The 16,605-nt window shown below is 41.0% G+C and overlaps 1 protein-coding gene across 1 annotated transcript in view; it reads right to left on the bottom strand.

Annotated features, from left to right (window-relative positions):
• Positions 1–16,605, bottom strand: part of LOC146328422 (nectin 1b-like) — a 127,099-nt gene that overhangs the window by 42,460 nt on the left and 68,034 nt on the right. The window contains exon 2 of the mRNA XM_084717432.1: positions 1,838–2,209. Within this exon, the coding sequence (XP_084573558.1) occupies positions 1,838–2,209 (372 nt within the window). The remainder of the gene's footprint in view (positions 1–1,837; positions 2,210–16,605) is intronic.

Raw genomic sequence — 16,605 nt, 5'->3', positions numbered from 1 at the left:
AATCATTAATTTGAGTCCTATCGCTGACCAAAGCATACGTAAACCTGGGTACCAAAGTAATCAGGTTGTGAATGTGAATTAATGCAGTAATCCTATTTCTTTTTGTCCCTGTCCACTGAAAACCAGGCATCTTAATTAATTAAGAAAAAAGAAAGATTATTTCAAACAAACTGAAGGATTAAGTATTTATTTATAGACTGAGAAGATTGCCCTACTTTTTAGACAAAATAAACAATTTGCAAACCCCATTTATTTATGGAAAAACTGCAACGTCACAAAACTGGAAACACAGTGTTGGGCTGTTTTCTGAGCTCATTAACAGCTTTTTTGGAGACATGATTTTCACAGACAAACACACACAAGCCGTCAATGAGATTTCTGCAAGGTTTATCCTCTCAGCATTGTAACTTCCTGATCTGACAAGGCAGAGATGTTTCAGTCAAAAATTTCATTTAAAACATATGCTGCAGGTAACACAAGAGAGAAGAGCTGGGAAAGTGTTTTCTTTCAGCTTTTCACTAAGAATGAGTGTGTCAGTTTGACCCTGCGCTATCTGATTCAGAAAAGTGCTATTTTTCTCAAACAGATACAAATTTAGGAGGTTTTATATCCCTTTGACTGCTTATCAGGCCAGCACCAACATGTTTGATGAAATAACTGATGTCAAGATACAGAAACTGATTTTTTTTTTCCTGTTTTCTTGGCACCACACATACTTGACTCACTGCAACAATTACTAAGCCTTTGTTCTACAACATGCAGAAACCTGAAAATTACAAGTTACTGACGAACACATCTCAAAAGCGTGGGTACCAAAATAATCAGTGTGTGGCATGTAATGTAGATGTATTTTCTGATTTATTTCTACCACTGTCCACTGAAAATCATGCATCTCCAAATTAGGCGATTTAGAACAAATGGAAGGATTAAACATCAATTCATAGACTGAGAAAATTCACTTTTTTTTAAACTCAATTTATCTTCAGTGAGAGCATATTATCCATTACAGCGCTGTACAATGAAAATGATGTCTTTACATATCTTGTTTTGTCAGTCTAAAACCCAAAGATATTCATTTTAATATGATAATACATTTTTTAAAAAGCGGGAAATCTCCATATTTGGGAGGCTGAAAACAGTATTTTCTGCCATTCTGCATGAAAAATTACTTTAATTTTAAAATAATTTAATAGCTTAATTCTTTTTTACCATTTGCCCAGTCAGGCAAGTGAGTTACTTGGCTGACATGACGTTTTACTCGCCCTGGGCAATCAGATAATGCTTATCATTGAACCCTGTTCTCAACCACTGGATCCATAACAAAATAACTATACATCCATATATTTTTATCTTCTAGGGTCTAAAAGGATTGGTGAGTTGGGGTAGTTACGACATTAACAAGCTGTCTGGAGAGTTATTCTGTCTTCCTAAGCTAAATAAATAATTTACAACCTCATTTCATTATGGAAAAACAGCACAGTGGGTTGATTTTTCAGCTCATTGATAGCTGATGTTTTGGAGATGCATATTTTTCACAGGCAAACAGCGTTTTGAGAATATAAATGTCATCAAAGAAATTTTTAAAAAATGCCTGCAAAAGGTCAAGTCTTTACAGTTTGTATCTCAAAAGCTCTGCTGTATGAGCAGCTTCCGTTCATATAAATGTGACCGTGATAAAGAAGAAAACAAACTGCATGACAACCAAGAAGAACTCAGATTAGATGACTAAGATTTACATCTGGATATGGGGCTTTGTTGTAGCTTTTCAATTTAAGATGTTGTGGATTTAAACAGAATTAAAAGACAGATAATCTCCCCAAACTGTAACATTTCTTACCAAACACAGTGAGGTTGACCATGTTCTCCCGGTTGCCCGCAGGAAACGTGGTGTACTCGCAGATGTAGGCCGCTTCGTCGGACAGCTGCAGGCTGGAGAACACGATGGTGGTGTCCTCCAGCGAGGGCGTGCGGTGACGAACCGCCGCCTGCTTGAAGCTGACCCGCTCCTTGAAGGGTGGCAGGACGGACACGCCGAGGGCCGGGTTGGCGATGGCCACGTTCTGTTTGGTGCCGTTAAGGAGCTTCTGCCAGGTGACTTGAGAGATCTTCACCGGCGGGTTGCTGTTGATGAAAATGCAGCGCAGCTCCACTTGTGAACCCACGAAACCAGACTTACTGGAGTCCATCTGTACCATCTGTCCGTCGCCACCTAGAAGTTAGAGACACAGAGAGACAGAGGAGAAAAAAAACCCATTTAATTACGATTAACAAGTGTCCAAGGCCAACCGGCAAAGCACCCGAGTCAATAAGTACATGCACTGAAAGTCAAGGAGTCAATTCAGCCTGCTAGACAGTACATGCACGCACAGCACTCGCACTCAGACTCATGGATTCAGCTTCCCTCCACCTATGCTTCAACGTCTGCTGCCTATACATCAGCTCACAGGGTTGTTACATGGTGGTGGTTGTGTGTAAAAGCTGCGGGAGTTATTAACATAATGGGCACATCCATACAGCCCTGTCTCTGTCCACGCGGGTCCTGTTTCTGATGAGATGGAAGGACCGAGCGAGAACCAATGCATCACTAATGAATGAGTACAAGGGCAGCGAGTTGGAGCCAAGTCATCGTCTGCCGAGCTCCCCTCCACCTACCCAGCAACACAACGGCTCGCCCATTGTAATTTTAATTACTTTTTACTCACAAATACTTCAATGAATGCCTTGAGTTCCTATTAAAAGAAACAATGCAGAGTCCAGAGTAAGCACTCGAAACAATGAGAACGCATATTAGCTGTTTAAAAAGAAAAACAACAATTACGCCCCTCTGCCTGACTATCTGAGCCTGTGAGGAGTGTGGTGGCAAAATAAAGGTCAATTAGCAAGGACAGGCCTTCTGTACAAGTCGCCTGTGGTGGTGTCGACTACACCCTGGCATTAGCTGACACTTCCAGTCTGTCTGCTTTTCTCTACTGCTGGAACCATTAACTGATTGACAGAAAAACAACTAATGTTCAATTAATCACATAAGTCATTTACTAAATAAATACGACAAACATTTGCGAGGTCGAGCTTCTATAAAGTGAGGATTTGCTGCTGTTTTGCGTCATTGTGAACTATCGTGGGCAAATTTTTTCCCCATTTCCTGTAAAAGTGAAAGTTCAGTCACATCTCTGGCAGTGTTAATTTTGACAACAAATTTTGATTTAGTCATTAAGGTTTAGTAATATTTTAGTCATCAATTGTTTTAGCCTTAGTTTACATTTTAGTAGACCTGTTGATGAAAAGACTTCAGTTTTGTGATCATAAATTACTTGTTATTTAGTTATTGTCCTGCTGCAGACAAAAACTACGCTGAAAATTATTAGTCAACAAAATTAACACTGATCTTATGTTAGCTAATATTAGCATAATGCTAACTAACTAGCTATATAATGATTAGATAGCTAGTTAGCTAGCATTTCACTGACTTAAGCTAACTTAAGATGTGAATATATGTACATTTACAGGTCCCCCAGCAACGTCTTTTAGTCATCTTCAAAATTTTGCTCAATTGTTGTTGGAGCACAGCGCAAAAAGGGGCGGGACTTTGCAGGAGTCTATTGGCCACGTGTTGAATTCATACATCAAACAAAGAGGGAGCAGCATATCACCAGAATAACCACAAACTGCTGATAACTGTAGCTGCCATTAGCTAGTTAGCTCTGTTAGCCATGCAGCTAGCGGTCATGTTAGCTGACTTGAGTCTTCCTGGACCGGGAGCTTGGAGCACCAGGGGAATGTCAGTATTTACAGAGTTAGCACAAGGACCACCGGGGGAGGTGGTTTTCAGGTCCAGGATAAGGGGGACTAAGCAGGGAACAGCACTAGGATGAAAAATATCAGGGTATCGCCAGCTGAGGTACAAAGTGGTACAAGACAGGATGGGCCGGGCTAGCTGGTTAGCATGCTAACTTAAGTAGATATCTACACAACACAATGGGTAGAAGATTAAATTAAAATAGTCAAAAGATTAATCAGTAGTAATACTAATTGTCGCAACTCTGCTTATCCACAAAACAGTCCGCTCTCGTCTTTCTCTGTCCCTTCAGTCTCAGCCTTAACTGTATTAAAAACGGCTACAACTTTCTCTTACACCTGAGCCGGGGCCTGAAACGACTGCAGTGTGAACAGATGTGTCATTGAAGTGCTGCAGGGCTCCAGCATCCTGTTGTCTTCGACACATCTTTGTTATCTCAGCCTCTGATTTATGTCCCTTTCCAGGTGAAGTCTGATGATGTCCTATTTCCTGGTCCGACAACCCCTGGCTGGGCCTGTATTTACAACCAGGCACAGCTATAATTATCTCCTATGGATAGGCGAGGACCCACAGGAAGAAAGACTGAAATTCCTCCGTTAATCACACCGGACTCATAAAGCCACCAGTGAATCAAGTCATAAACAGAGAGGAAATATGCTGTGGCCTGAAGTGGAGGACTGGGGCATACACACACACACACACACACACACACGCACACACACACACGCCACAAACAGAACAGCTCTTTAACACTGAGTAACTGCATCACAATGATGGATAATCGCTGCGTTCAGAGATAAAGTTTCCACAGGGGGCTTTAAAACGTGTAAGAATACGTGAGAGAGATCCATTTATGTATACACCCACTGAATACAGTATCTGATGTAGTTTTCAACTTTACAGGGTTCTGAAGCACAGAGGAGGGGAGGGGGAGGCTGTCAAACTGTCTAAGCAGCGGCAGTTTTTCCTTACAAAAACTGTAGGTAGTCAGCTGAAGGACACCGGGGCACAATACATGCATGCGGAGAGGAAATAGTTGGCGCAGACTTTGGTGAGAAGAAAATTAAGATGAACAATGTACTTCTTTCCATTTTTCATGGCCGGCGCACAACTCTCCGGCTGAATGGCTTATATGCTGGAAAGCAGTGCATTACGAGAGAAAGGCAATTTCTATCCATTGTTATATTCTTTCGCTCAAGTGCAGCCTTCGCCGCCAACATCAAATCACATAAAAAAACAAAGTGACAACCTTTTGAAGTTACTGAGTGCACATCATCTTTCATTTCCTCCTGGCCACATCAGCAAGGCTCCCTCTATCGAGATTTAAACTTGGGGGATTTGACGATGACAGATTGATTTACTAATACAGTTTGACAGGGAGGACTGGCAACCTTGTCATCCGTACCTTGAGAAACACCTGTGTCCTTGTGCACCTCGGGGCACTGCTTAACTCCATTTTATCACAGCTTAGATTACCAGTTGTGGCAGCTATAGTATGATATTTTTTGAAATAGCAAACACAATTTACTGTGTGACAACACCAGTTAAAGTTTAATCTTAAGTTGGAGTGAAGCGGGGGGTTGCGTGTGCAGGAGCGGGGGCTGTAAGAACTCATAAATATGTACCTGGCCTGGCTTCACCCACTTGAATGCTAAAACAATAGTGGCAGGGGTTGGCTGTATGAAGCTGCAGCCCCTCCCTCCTGCCCTCCCTCCCTGCTCTGCCCTTCCTCCTTTGAATCTGATGATCCCGACTCCGATTGAACCAAATAAACAGCAGCTCACGCAAATGGAAACCAGAGCAATAGGCATAATTACACAGCCACAGAGCCCAAATCCCCCTCCGTGAAGGACCAGGGGCGCCCGTGGGGACCCCTTTCACTCAAGGACTGGAGGAGTCCTTGGCTGAGCTCACAGTTGGGCTGTAATTACAGACTACACCACAGAGCGGCAAAGCCATAGAAGAGCAGAGCCACATGCATGCATGCGAGAGGCACTAAGAAGGTAGATTTTGTGGGGGTTATGAGAGCAGAGAAGGAAAAATAGAGGAAGGAAAAAAAAGAAGGGGAGGCAAAGTAGTTGAGATGCAGAGGGAGAGGGAGACAAAGAGGGAGGCGGAGCTTTGGGGAGATTTGTAGGTGTGCTGCCGGTTTGAGGCTGGCCGGCGTTGTCGCTTGTGCTGCGGCTGCTGCTTTGTTCTCATACTGACAAGAGGGTGACTGGGGGGACAGTCATGCTCTAATACACCTGAGGCTACACACTGCCTTGAGAGTTGCCAGTAAAAGAAAGGAGCCCTATTTATGGGAGGAAAAGCAAACAAACAAAGGAGAAAGTATGCCCAAGCTGGCAGAATAAAAAAAAAAAAACAGAGGAAGAAGAGTGGTTTGATTCACACCAGGTGAGCTGACTTGGATCAAGGGGGACATAAGGGGCACTATTAAAACAGCTGCTGTGCCGTCTGGTCCTGCACTGATAGCAAGACACTTGCAGGGCCTCGGCACAGAGCTGTGCACTGAACGTTCAACTGTAATAAGATCGGGCCTGTCAGGCAGCAAGGAAAAGCATGTGCTTTGTGTTGTTTGCATATGGAGCACAGGACAATGTGTGAGGCACGCTGCACCGGATAACAGCCTTCAGTCAAACAGATTTTCTAAAACGGATGCAGAGCTTTGGTCAAAACTATGTCCAAAAAAAAAAAGTTTGTCTGCACTGATCCATTAAAACCTTTTTCAGAGTCTGCATAAATATAAACATGAGATATCGAGAGCTGGTTTCTGCACTGCACCTGATGAAGTTCAGTACATTCTGGCGTGACCTCTGTGACACTATGACAAACCTTAATTTGGAAAAAGTTAGTGCACATTTAAGAGGCTTCCTAAAGTGTTTTTTAGAAATAACATTGCATTGACAGAGACATCTGGTTCCCATCGCCCAATAGTTTGAAGGTTTTTGGAAATAAAATAGCTGCATTCCTCTTGAAAAGATCACATCTACCCTCAGAAATGAATAAAACACCTTTCTGAAGAGTTGACAGCAATAACAACTTGCCAATGCCTATATTGGATTTTAGATAAAAATGTTAGCAGGATTGATACAACACTAGTCATCAGAATAAGGTAAGAGTGTTGACATGACCTCTTTTTATATTATGTTGTATTATTTTTATACATTAATTAAATTTTCTACCACCTAGTCCTTTTGAGGAAGGAGAGGAGTGAAGCCATGTTTGTGTGCGTGTTCCATAGATCTTGTTAAATTGGAAATTTGAAAATGAAATAGTGCATGGGCTGCAGTTGCTGTGGCCTTGACTAGCTTTAAGTAAAATCATACAAATAATGTTTTTTTATTCTAAGCCTGGGTACAAAAAAGATCAAATGCAAGTATCATTTCAATGCAGCTTGGTACTGGGTCAATATCTTAAAGTTATTGAGTACCGATACACAGCCGTAGAGGAAAACATCCAGAAATTACAGACCTGCAGGACAATCCTCACCGCAAAGAGTTCAGATCACATATGCTGACGGGTGAGAGTGTTTAAATCAATCAGAGATCTTATTACCCACTTGGGGAAACAAACACAAGTATGAAAAGCTCGATTCCTCTCTGTAACTAATCAAAAATGAATGAGAAACATGACATTAACATTTAATATTTGTTTTCTGTCTCTGCTGCAGAGAATGAAAAAAAAGCAAATTAAAGTTTCTTCTGCACTCATACATCTGTTTGTTCCCAGATATTCTCCAGTACAGTGTAAAACCAGACCTTGCTCTACATATAAAACAATAACAACATCATAAAACCCTAAATTGAAAAACCAGGGCGCCATCCCCTAAAGCCTAGGAAGCTTCTTTTCCATAAAACAACTGCTATTTGGCAGCTCATCTCACAATGGATATGTAACACTATTGTCTTTTTTTTCTTAGCAGAACTGGCCAACAACCAACAATATTTCAAAAGACAATTATTGGCTCATTTACCACTACTTGGGCCATGCTCGTCCAAGAGAAATCCATTTGTGCCCGAGTCAAATAAAGTTCAGAATAATTCACCTCTAGCTGCCGCAATGTGAGGAAGGCAAAGATTAAATAGGACTCAATGCATATTTTACAAGAGGCACTCATTAATGTCTTCTATTTAAAGCAGCACCAGGCAACTTGGCGCACTGTCAGTCCCAAATGGCAGAGAGACGTCGCTGTTTGAAGTTTGGAAACTTCAAAAACCAGAAAATGTGTAATGTGATGTAATTAAACTGCAGTCCTCTCGGACTTAAATGTCATCTGCTCCCCGGCTTTAAGGGGTGGAGAAGACTGAACAGTTTCCGTTTTCACTGGACGGGACACTTACTTGTCACTTAACTGTGTAGAGGGAAGATTTCCTGGTCCTGTCCAACCCCAACATTAAAGGGACAGTTTGCACTAAAATCAAAAATACATATTTTCCCTCTAACCTGTAGTGCTATTTATCCATCAATGTTTGGTGTGAGGTGCTGAGTTTTGGAAATATTGGCCAGAGTTTCACATGGGAACTACTTTCGTTCTACCGAACTATGCCAGCCAAGCATATCATTGTGCTAGCCAGCCCAGTGGTGCTAACAGACAGTTCAGTAGCTACAGTAAATGGCGGTTGGCACACCACCAATTTGGAGAAGCAGACCATTTAAAGTAAAGCTATATTTAGAATATTTTCACCGCTTTGCTTTGACATCAGACAGCCTTTTCTAATGGGAAACCACTGTTATATAAGTCAAATATCGTTCTTTCCAAGCCAACCAAATTCCATATACAAAATCAGTAACAGACCACAGAAGCTGCTGGTCTACCACTGCCTCGATCAGTGAGTTTGTTTGTGTTATTGTGCGACTTCAGTGTCTTAAAAGGACAGTTCGGCTTCACCAAAGTGACACAGTCGGACAAACAAACAGAGATCAAGGAAGTGAGTTTGGTTGGTTTAGAGAGAACATATATAATGGCAGACTCCCATTGGAAAAGGCTGTCTGACAGCAAAGGAGAGCAGTACATCTATTTTATATCATACTCTTCAAACAATATTGATTTTAAGTAATCATTAATTATTAATAAGATAAACAAGTGTGTGATTTTGCTAATGTCAATGTCAAATAAGGCACAATTACTACCCTTTATAGAGCACACTGCATTTACATTTTTATCCATTAAATTCTTAATTGATTAATGATTAATCATAAACACCCTTATATTCTAGAAAAGGCGGATATCTCTGCGGCTGGTATCTCCAAAAAATAACACTACATGTAAGAGTAAAAAATAAGTATTTTCTGTCACTTTAATATCTAATTTGAGCAAATGGGTCAAATCTATGACATCTTATTTCACTTTGAAATTCAAGCACATAAATCTTATTTTGGTCTAAACTTCTTGCCAAGTGCAGCTTTAAAGCTCATCACACGAAGGCACATCATCTCGGGCTGCTCCGTTGTTTCTGAAGTGGGATGCTGATAGATAAAACATAGCTTGAGCCACTCGGGATAATGACTGTTTAATGTTGTCCCAGTTCCCACGGCAATGGCACAGGGCCTCTGCGCTCCCCTATTCATGACCACACATGGGGTGTTTAGGGGGAGTCCAAATCTTCTGTCTCGTACAAACACGCATACAAAAACCCACCCATTAACTGCTTGTTTATTCCCCCGGTGGAACGTTTTTTATTCTTTTTGTTGTCAGTCAGTTTTCTGGAGCTCATCCAGTGGCATTTTGTATATGTTATCAACAGTTAGATAGAAGAGCTTTTCAAAATGCTTTGTAAAATAAACGATGGCGTTACTCTTAGGGATAACTGGGAGCTAACTCACAGTGCTGGAGGCTTTAATACATCCACAGAGGGTAATTCATTTAGCAGAAGCAGCCATAGTCTATGTTTAATGCTGCTTTTTGTTGACCATGGCCATTCAGCGTTTGGAGATGGAGCACTATGTGTCAGAGAATTTGTTTTAATCTACACTCAGACACTATTTGATGGTACTTCAGCCGGGTCTCTTGGGTAAACAATGGTGTACCTGCCAAAGCAGCTCTCTTTACCCTCTGTCTCCCCAAGCAAACATTCAACTGCAGAGGCAAGCGAAACCTCGCTGCAACAGATGGTTAGTAGACCTGTTCCTAATTTTCCACTATCTGGTTCAAATTTGAAATAGTCTTTTGTACAACACACTCGTTCATTGAGGACAATGTAACATCTGCTGCGCAGTAAATGTTAATGATTATCGGGAATATTTATTATGTTAGGCAACTTCCCAATCTGGGATTGCTCCATGAAAGGCGCTGTGCATTTCATTTTAACTATTCCCAACGGCCCTGTGTGTGAGGGGTGGGAGAGAGGAGCGTAATGACTAGGAGCGCCTCAGCACAGTAGCCCTGTGTGTTTTCCATGGGGGTTATAAAATTACAACTTTCAGGTTGGCTGTGCATAGCATCGGCCAGTAAACCGTACGCTCCGGTTCTCACCTAATGTAGCTGCATCCATTGTTTCTTAGGCAACGCGGGGTTCAGAGCGCGAGCCCACACACACACGCCCCTCGAGCAGCTTCAAGGCGTTTCAAATGTCAAGGGGATGCATCACTTCGCCTGAAACAGAACTTCTCATTTTATTTCAGCGGGATAATGACTCATCCATGAATGAAAGGCTGGAACACCACTATTCCATTTTGTTTCCCTATGATTTCAAACAACCGAACGTAGATGACACAGAGGGATATATTATGACCTTTTTCGAGAGCATCTTACTTTCATCTTTGGATTTAAAGGAGAAATCCATAATATATTTACTTTAATAAATCATAAAATGACCTTGATGAGTCATCAGAGATTAAGAGAACATGTTAAGACAACACTTGACAGCAACGCTACAGCCGCCGTGTCCTCCTTGGGTTAATGTTTGCCCATTTTACATTTATTGTAGTTAAAATTAATACTTAATGTTCCCCGAATGACTAGTAATTAATAATGTTTTAGAAGGAGTAGATGTTTATAACAGTTAAATTGCCTTAAACTTTAAATATTTGGACAGCAGTACTCATTTTTGGACAGACAATTCCTACATATTGTTCTTTTAATACAGTGGCAAGTTTTTAGATTTGTTCATTGAAATTACATAAAAATTATGATCTAAAAATGTTGCATTCATTGATTTATTGACAAAAGGCTTCTGGTTTAGTTCTGGAGTTTTCTTATGAACCAACAAAAGCTTACATTCACTGTCTCTCACAAAAACCATGTACATTATTGACATTTCTGCAAGCTTGCGGTCTCCTTCTTCACTGCCTTTATTGACACGTTGCTAAATCTAATGCTGCATTACAACCACAAATAACTGATCAGTGAAATAAAGTGAAACCAGGGGCAGAAATATGTCATGTTGCCTGCATGCTGATGCAAATGCATCACAAAAACCTCTACTCCATAGTGCTTCTCATGGTCAAAAACTCCACAGTGTACCATAAATCTAAAATGGTTCATAAATTACCAGTGACGGCAGAAAAAAATGTACATAGGATTTTATGATTCATGAATCAATATTTTATCCGCTCAATTGGTTTTTATGTATAAATAACTTGCACACAGTCTGTTAGTTCAATGCTTAAATACAATGAGAATTCCCATTGATACGCTAATGGAAATTAGCATCATAATCATGGTAATATTATCTCAACAAACAGATCCAAATAATTCACATACCTACAATAAAACTAGCATGATGAGCAGGAACAGCTCAGGTTTAATTAAAAAAGTATTATATTTTCTACATTTATATGCAGTATAGCAGTGATGCTGCTGATATAAAACTTGAAATTGGACTCATGATAAAGACCTACAGTCTCCAGGAATGTCTGATTCAACTTCTTTCCATGTTCTGGTGTTAAAAAAGCAAACAAAAACCAAAATGAATCATAATATTGAATTGCAGTCCTTAGGTATTGCAATACATATTGAATCAGCACACAAGTGTCATGATAATCCTACCAGAACAACATATATAAATCTTCCTAGCACGTGTCACCAATTAATGGTGGAAACCAGCTCTCAGGGACACACATGACGGGGGTTCCTGAACCTCTACTTTAATATAAACAGTGGGTAAGAGTGCCTGTGGATTTCCTGTAATTAATGCTTTTTTAAAAATTCTGGCCTAAAAGAAAATATGCTAGAAGTAATCTGGGATTTTAGTTGCCTTTGACCGCGGCAATGGCAAATAAAGCTTGGCCAAAAACAAGGCTTTTGCCCTAGAGAGACAGAGAGAGCGTGTGTGTGTGTGTGTGTGTGTGTGTGTGTGTGTGTGTGTGTGTGTGTGTGTGGCACGTATCGAGTGTAAACACAGTATCAGAGAGCTCTGACCCGCCCCCCTCCCTGCCTCCCTCCCTCTCCCTGCAGCTTAACTAAACAAGGCCACCACGGTTTCGGTTCTACGACACAAAATAAACAGCACTGACGTTACCTGGCCAAATGGCGAGATGACATCACCCACTGATACCAGATAGCGAGCGACTGTCAGCAAACAAAAGGCCAGTTAGAAGTGAAGGAAGGGGGAGGAAAGTCCCCACGCCTGGTAAATGAATGACTATGAGCGTTACAGTTGTGTTTGCCTGAGTGAAACTGCAGGGAGGAAACGCAGGGAGCAGGTCCAGGTATTACGAGTGTCAAAGTGTGGTATTGGAAATGAAATGTTGTGGCATGAGAGCAAAAACAGCCAGATAATAATATGCTTTATCAGACGGATCTCAAGCCAAGACGCTGGGGAGCACTTACACAGAGCAGACAATTAGTCAACAAAGCATCTCATCCCCTGAACGGCCTCAGCCTACACGATGATGTGCGCTGCTTATTTTTCAATAATGCAAAAGTTTCCCCGGGCTTTCAGACGGGGGGCAGCTGCTGTACGTCTTAATAGAAAAGGGCTGATCAATAAATAAAAAGGGGGCTGGAAAGTGATGCATTATGGTCCCAGACGGGCCTGAGCCCCACGGCAGCTGCAGGTATAGGCGGCTCGGAGCTCGACAAGGAGGAGGGGGGAGTTAAGTTAGACAGTTTGGGTGGGGTTACTTAAATGTGATGCAGTAGGATTTTGGGGAGTTACGGGGGGGAGGGTAAGCGGCAGCGAGAGTGACACGTAGCGGGTCAGACGTGGTGAGCAGATTACAGCACTCAGGATATTAAAGCGGAGGAGAGACGATGCTGCGGGCGACACGCCTCCCTAACCCTCCCGTGGAAATCTCAGTATTAGCGCGGGGTGACACGGAGGCTATGTCCACATTTCTTCTGACACAGTCGACATCACGGTACAGTAACAGCGGGGACATGCTGCTCCTCATCACCGCAGGTTAGGATGCAACACAGTGGGAGAGGTCAGAGAGGTTCACACTGGAATTCTTCTTAGAAGGAAAATTAATTTAGATCTCCTTTAATCTGGCATTTAAAGGTGGACTGAGGTTCCCTTATGCTCACCTGACACGTCACCTAAAAGGAGCGCAACACATGTACATAAAGTGTGGCTATTAGAGGGAGACAGATACTGAATTTTTGGGCACAATGCTGATATCAGGGACTAAAACAATTCTAATACCAATATATAAATATTAACACATATTTTTTGATTGCTCCAGTGTCAATAATGTCTAAGGTCTGCTATTTCTGTATGACGCATCTTTGCTATGGACAGAGTTCTGATCATAGACTCTGGAGGAACAAGAAAATCATTTTTAAATCAATAAAATCATCTTTAAATTAATATTTTGTGTTAAAATATTGATTTTCTAAAGTAAGTGGCTGTGTAATAAGCAGGATAATGCACAGTTGACTTGAACGACCTCTGGTGATTATCCCTCATTTACTACACTGCTATATATACAGTCATGTTGAATTTAAAAAGGATCATATACATAAGCTGCTGCCTTCAAAGCTAAAAATAAAAGCAATCTGCATTATGTCAGTGAGCATATATGTTGATATTGATATAGACAGATACAGATGTGATTGGCCAGTACTGGGCTGTATTATCTGTTGGCCTATATATGGTCAGGCTCTGGTCTTCAGTGCTGGTTGACGTTTGGTCACTTCACTTGCATGAATCTTCTGCTGAAGAACATTTATCCATCAATCTATCTGTGAATCCTGATAAAATCAAAAAAGACTTGCAACTTAATTTGGACTTTAACCAATGACTCATGATTTCACTTGGATTTTTCACTTGAAAATACTTGATGCTTCCCCCCAAACCCAAAGATTAAAAATTACATGAATGAAAAGGTGTGCCACTGATGAGTTCCTCAGATTCACTTTGAATCAGTTCAGTCTGAACCACTGCGACAGCTTCCATGTTGCAGGAAAGAACCATTAAGAACCAATGATATGTTACTGAGCTCCAGTTGGAAAAAAAACTACACCAAAGGTAATTTTATTCTCATACAAAAACTATGTGCAAAAACTATTGCAGCATGCAACATGTGCACGTCGAAAATTACAGAAGAAGATGCCACAGCTTCCAGTGTTGGTCAACATTTGTCAGTCTTCATTTTTTCAACCAATTCCAGCCAATCAAAGAGGGAATTGCACTGATATCTCATTATACAACCTCATTGTAAATGATAAATAAATCATCTTGTATCTTGAGACTTCAGTGCACAGATTTGAGTCTTACTTGTCACTTGCAAAACTGTGGTTTTGTTCCACCTCTGCCTTTTATAGATTAAAAAATCAATCTGAAAAACAGCCAACAGAATAATTGGTAATAAAAATAATAATTTGTTGCAGCCTTAATCATAGCTGGTCGTGACAGTTGCTGTCTTTGTTTGCATGCATCAGTATTAATGCCCTGCTTTTCAAACTACAAACCACAAATATCTTCACTGAATATGCATTGAACAATGAAGCACGCAGGATTATCTATAAGAATGGCTTTGGAGTGGGACGTATAGGATGGGGGAGAGTCAGTCTTAGCCGGCACCGCAGCAGTACCCTATACCTCTGTTAGGCTCTCAGCAAATACGGCATGAAATGCATATAAAGTCCTGCCAAAAAGTGCTGAGAAAGAGTCTGGCCCTGGACAACCATGCATAACAAATCCTTCCCTCACACCATCTGTTCCATTGTCCACAAGTAAAGATAAGTCTTGCATGGAGTACAAACACTGAATACTTCCATGTGATAATGCCAAGCACTTGTGTTGGATACATTATAAAACATTAAGATTTTAGAAATCAAACAACTATTCTGCCGAAACCAGATGATCAATTATTGGCAGCACATAAACAGGGAACAGACATGTGAGGTGGAGACCTTTTGCATGTTCAGTGAAAATACATCGGATGGGTGTAAAACTATACCCCCCCCCCCCAATGCAAGGTGACCTTTAGAAATACTCAGTGAGAGAATATCGTTTTTGGCATCTGACCTGTGTCGACCTTTACTAGTGGAGTTTTTCTGCCGTTTTTCTTTTTTTTTAGTGACAAAGGCCAGTTGATATCTTCCTGGAAGGAGGAAGCCTTTAGGGGGTAAACAGGTCCAGTATAAGCATATCGAGAGCCACTGTTGCATGACCAGTGGCTCATTAAAGCAAGAAAAAGAGAACGTATGATCAATATTTGATTAGTCACTTCTGATTTTTTCAGACATTTCCACTCTGCATTATATCGGAACGGCCTCCAAAGATTTCTTGAAAGAAATTAATAGTGTGGATATCATAAATTTTTAAAGATGTGTGGAAAAAAATAGAGGAGCTGGCTGTCATCAAAGTGCATCTCTAATTGTGGTGGGGACATAAACAGGACAGCAGGGGCAATATGCACATGGCTCGGCTCGTTGGTGTGTTGCACCGAGCTATTTTTCTCCAGCATCGCCTGCGTAGGCCATTTATACAGCAGATCCATTAACATATAGGAGAGGGAATTCACACTCCAGCTGGAGTGGGCAGTGGGCTGGAGCCCCAGTCTGCTATCAATTAACAAGCACACTTAGTATGTGTCTGAGTCATGATCATCATGGGACTCTGACAAATGCTGTGCATTTGCTCAAAACAAGTGTTATCACAATAGCAAATCTTCAGCCGATTACCAGCACTCATCCTGCAACAACATCGCATGCAAACTGAGAGCAATAAAATCACTCACCAGCAGCATCGACCTAATACTGTAACGAACCAGTCATCTCTGTGCACGTGTACAAGGAATTAAGTACAAATAAACACGATTATGAATTTTGCCCTGCAGTCACATCATTTAGGCATGGATTAGTCTCCTGTTTTCACTACTGGAGGAATGATGTGCACACTTACTTAAGCTGATAAAGTTAGATATGCTACACTCATTTTATCCCTGAACACATTATCTTATCTTGTTATTTAAATAATTTTTCACATCAGTAATGCATGCACATATTTAATAGGCATTCCTTGCTGCTGTTTAACTCAGTCAATCGCTGCACGGTCACCAGAAGGTGTTAAGTCTTTTTGTTCAGGATCATTTTGCCCTGAATTCTCTGTCACCTTGACTAGGGCTGAACAATGAATCAAAATTAAATCAGATGTCTTGCTACAGAGATGTCCTGGTAAACACATCATATTCTATAGACTTAAAGCCATAATATGCAACATTTTCCTTAAATAAAAACAATGTATGGACTCATATAATCATAATTCCTTTCCATCATCACTTATGACCTTACAAGTGTGTGGTGGTGTCTGCATCAGAAGAGACTCTGCCCTCTGTCCATATCACCTTATTTTCTCATTGTTTTGCTGTGTTTGGGATGTTTTACCGACCCAAAACATCGATATTTGATGTCCTGGGAG

The sequence above is a fragment of the Lutjanus erythropterus genome, chromosome 4, assembly GCF_056507025.1.
Source record: "Lutjanus erythropterus isolate fLutEry1 chromosome 4, fLutEry1.hap2, whole genome shotgun sequence".
In the NCBI taxonomy this organism is placed as follows: domain Eukaryota; kingdom Metazoa; phylum Chordata; class Actinopteri; order Lutjaniformes; family Lutjanidae; genus Lutjanus; species Lutjanus erythropterus.
The sequence above is the reverse complement of the archived record's forward strand: the minus strand, read 5'-3'. Positions and strand labels throughout refer to the sequence as shown.